The sequence below is a fragment of the Cynoglossus semilaevis genome, chromosome 15, assembly GCF_000523025.1.
Source record: "Cynoglossus semilaevis isolate Cse_v1.0 chromosome 15, Cse_v1.0, whole genome shotgun sequence".
NCBI lineage: Eukaryota > Metazoa > Chordata > Actinopteri > Pleuronectiformes > Cynoglossidae > Cynoglossus > Cynoglossus semilaevis.
Window position 1 is genome coordinate 7726354 of NC_024321.1, and position 4243 is coordinate 7730596.

Sequence of the window (4243 nt, forward strand, 5' to 3'; positions counted from 1 at the left end):
TTTTTTTTACCTTCTTCCTCTTCCTCTGAATCGCAGTAGCTCTTATCTTCGATGAACCCAGAGCTGGCTGAGCTTCCTGTGCTGGCTACACTCTCCAGACGGCGCTTCATCAGCTCGCTGAGCTGGCAGGATAATCCCGGAGACACCACCTTACCGTCCTGGCTCTGAGCGGAAACACATATATCATGTTGTGAATGAGATAAGATGAGATGAAATGAGACGAGGTGAGATGGAGGTTGCTGACTGTGCACCAGCGCCACAGACAAAACGGGTCAAAACAACACAGTGGGTTCTTCACCTTGTAGACCAGGAAGTCCTCCCTCCTGCTTCTCAAGTAGTAGGACAAGTTGCCGTACTTGCAGAACTCGACAATAATCATCAGCGGGCCTGTTAAAAACATGTTGGCTGTTAACTCCTGTAGTTCACACTTAAGCAGGATAATGATGATGAAGGTCTGAACCTTTTCTGATATAATCTGGGAGGTGTAAGTGATGAAGCTCACCTCCGGGCTTTGTGCAGGCTCCCAGCAGGTTGACCACGTTCAGGTGATGACCAATGTGGATCAGGATCTTTAACTCTGACATCAGAGCTTTCCTTTCATTGGATGTAGCCCCACCTATGTATGCAGTTTGTTAAGAATCAGTCAATGAATCTTCACACAGTATGACAACAGCAGTGGACAGTGGACAGTGGACAGTAGGTTAGTCCATAATAAACACAGGAGATCAGACTGCTTCATCAAATAAAACCAATTTTTAGACTTAAATATTAGACTCTCAGGTCTATCACAGATTATACCGAGAACCTTTTGTTTTATTTATACATATCCTTCCATTACTGTCCACTTTATTAAAAAGCTCACTTATTTGTAGTTTTATTATTTTATTTTACACCTAAATAATTAAAAAGGTGGATTTGCTTGAGACACATATACACTTAATTAATTTAGTCGATTTATTCAGGATTTTGGGAATGATTTATTGTTTTTGTACTGCAAATCCTTTTGTTCTGATCCTGGTTAAAACTTTGTAAAAAATTATTTTTATTAGATAAATATTTTCCCTGCAGTGTGAAAGATTGGAGGAAGCATTAAACAGGATTTGGAGTATGTAGAGAGGATTACTGGGAAATTTAATTTGAACAGTTTATTGAATTTGATGTGGGAGTCATAATATTAGTTCAGCCCCATCAATATGGATGAAGAAAAGTGATAAATCAAGGAGCCAATAAAAAAAGGACATCACTACGACAAAATGTTCTCACAAAACATGATTACGTGATTTTGTAGAACTTTAAACAATGAAAGCTGCTAAGATTCTCTTTAGGAGTGACAAGGACGGACAGGATCAGGAATGAGGTCATTGGAGGGACAACACAGACAGGAAGGGTTGGAGAAAAAAAAAGATTGAGATGGTTTTAGATGCAGCTACCAGGTAGGAAACAAAGAGGAGATGTATGGATGCAGTGAGGGAGGACATGCAGATAGTTGGAGTCAGAGTAGAAGATACAGAGAACAGGGAGAGATGGAAATCAATGATTCGCTGTGGCAACCCCTGAAAAAAGGACACACTTTAAACAATAGAGTATTGTCCTTAAATTGAACCAAGAAAAATCAAGACTGACTGTGTCTTATGTTCTTTCCAACCAAACTAATATTTATGAGGCTGGGGCTGAAGCAGCCGGGGAGTCTCTAACGAAACCACGGTCAATGTGAGGAGACCTGCTGCTTTCCATTAAGTTTGACCTACGACTAAAAACAGCCAGAGTCTGTTGCCCACGCACATCTTGTGATTTATGGTGAAACGTGATTAATGCTATGACAGTGACCAGTCACTTCTAACTCTGAGCCCAAATTTGGTCCATGTTTCATCACTTTGTGTTATGCATTCAACTTGGTCTTTGAAAAAAAGAGTTTCCGTCACAGCTTGACGTATGTCAGCCTCCACCAACCAGCTGTACTTTACATCCATATTTGTTCAGACCCTCATAATATATAAAAGAAGTCTGTGATGAAATGTCATGAAAATTAAATTTATTATCTCATAAATAGCATTCAAATGCTTGGTTTGGTTCTGGCCTAGTGGCTTTGTTTCACGCCAACATTTATGGAGGCCTGGGATCGTTTCACAATGTTGAAGCCACTGAAATGTTGCAAATGTAAATGTGTTTAATGGCTCATTTTCTTACCCAACATCTGCTGTGCTTGTAGATCACAAGACATTATGGTCCATGCTAAACCTCCTCTTAAGGAATGGGGTGAGAGGTCTCAGACTTACCCTCAAACTGCACTTTGCAGGAAACCAACCGTGCATTCTTTGTTTTGAACCGATACATTCCACAAACAGTGATTACAGACACACGCGGTGCTGCGGCTCTGAGGTGCTATGCTAATATTTGATATTAAACATTTAGAGATAAAGTGTGCAACACATTCTTTGGACTTTACCTTTCAGCATTTTCACAGCAACAGTCTTGCAGGTTGACAGCTTATCGATCCCAAAGGCAGACGCCTCCACCACTTTCCCAAAAGCTCCATGTCCCAGCGTTTTGCCTGGGAAAGGTAAAGAGTATCTGGTAAGTGGGTTGACATTAGCGCTTCCTGTCTCTAGGGTGAAAAAAAATCAAACTTGTTTCTCTGTCAGTTGGGCTTTGAGTCTGTAATTAAAACAACATGCTGGGGCTGTGATCATCAGGCAGTTCTCCCAGAGAATTTATGACCCACTTACAACGGGATGACAGCACAGGTCACTGATAAGTAATGACCCTACTCACCAGCTGCAGAGAGTGGTGACACCCATCCCAGTGATACTTTAGGGTGACTGTGAGAATACTTCCCATCAGCCACTTTGAAGATGAACTTTCAACCCTTTGTAACAATTCTACAATATTTTCAAAATGATGCTGAAATTGAGACTATTACACACAGTGGTTTCCCCACTTTGTTCTTATTGTGTATTACAGCATGTAAATGCAGTAATACACTACACGCTGTGGCCTGCTACGGAAACAGTTTTGAGAGGAAAGAACACAGTTCTAAAGTTGTAAAACTGAAATTTAAAGAAAATGCTTCAGGACATTTAGATATTTCGCAACCAAGTAGGCCACCCCTCAATGCAGTGGTTTTCAAAGTGGGGGGCAGTCTCACCCAGTGAGCGTAGAGCACAGGAGGCCAAATATGTTTCAATATTTTCTTTATTTGTGCTAAAGGTCATTTGTTATTTACTTTGTTTAATGGAGATTGCACTTTGGTAGTTTTGAAGCAATAGCTGTGGGGGTGAATCACTGGGTTAATAAATGAATGAATGAAAAATATTGCTCGATACTCACCAAGGCGCAGGCGGTCCCGGGGAAACTCCCATTTGCTGCTATCATACTGAAGCAGATCATTCTGCTCGTCCAGGGGACACTCATCAGGGTCAATGATGATGGATGGACCCATCTTGTAGTGAGCTGGTTGCTAAAGGTGAGGACATACATTAACGACATGATTATTCTAAAGTTTTACCCTAAACTAGTTGCTAGATGTGTGTGATGTAATTGAACAGGAACAGCTATAGTTGATGATAATAATGGCTTCCCAGCATTATGGAAAAATTTGGATTCCTTCCTGGCAAACTAGATTTTTGCCACAACCGAGCAGCCCTACTGACTGCACATAAATCTTATGTTCTTTTCCCAAAACATTTGCGTTACTTAGAACGAAACTCATGAAATGTGCAACTAACCTTCTAAATGTATCCTTCCACTGAACTATTTCACTGAAGAGTAACTGAGTCACTTCCTTCTATGTAATCAGTGGAGACAAAATATTTGGAACCAAGAGGAAGAGATGTCTTCAAATCTGGCCTTTTAAACTTTACCTTTCTCAGCTTGCGGATGAAGAGGATGAGCATGAGCCAGAGGAAGGTGGCAGCTGCCCCAGTACACACCAGAATGATCACCTCAACGTTTGGCTTTCCTTCATCTCCTGTCAGAAGAAAAACATTTTTCACCAACGACACCTTCTTTTAACCAAATGTTATTAAAGAATTTTTGCGGTTGTATTTTACATTTTTGGCTGCGAGGGCAAAACTCAGTGCCAGCTTTTTGATCAAAGATGTCAAAGCCCATACTTCACATCACACTTAATGTTCTCTAAGAGATTGTTTACGGACAGAAAGTGGAAACACATGATGGTGTTTAGTTCTAGTCTGTTGGAAACGTGGAGCAGACCACACTTTATGTCCTAGAGTGTTCACTTCCA

At 40.8% G+C, this 4243-nt stretch overlaps 1 protein-coding gene across 2 annotated transcripts in view; it reads right to left on the minus strand.

Moving 5' to 3' along the window:
- The window catches only part of kdrl (kinase insert domain receptor like), a 57093-nt gene that overhangs the window by 34184 nt on the left and 18666 nt on the right, over positions 1-4243 (minus strand). The window contains exons 16-21 of one of the 2 annotated variants that reach the window (XM_008326734.3): positions 3861-3964; positions 3328-3457; positions 2447-2551; positions 503-616; positions 299-387; positions 11-164 (exon numbers count right to left, since the gene is read on the minus strand). In XM_008326734.3, the coding sequence (XP_008324956.1) occupies positions 11-164; positions 299-387; positions 503-616; positions 2447-2551; positions 3328-3457; positions 3861-3964 (696 nt within the window). Of the gene's footprint in view, positions 1-10; positions 165-298; positions 388-502; positions 617-2446; positions 2552-3327; positions 3458-3860; positions 3968-4243 lie in introns of both variants that reach the window. The other variant, XM_008326733.3, reaches the window with a different exon arrangement.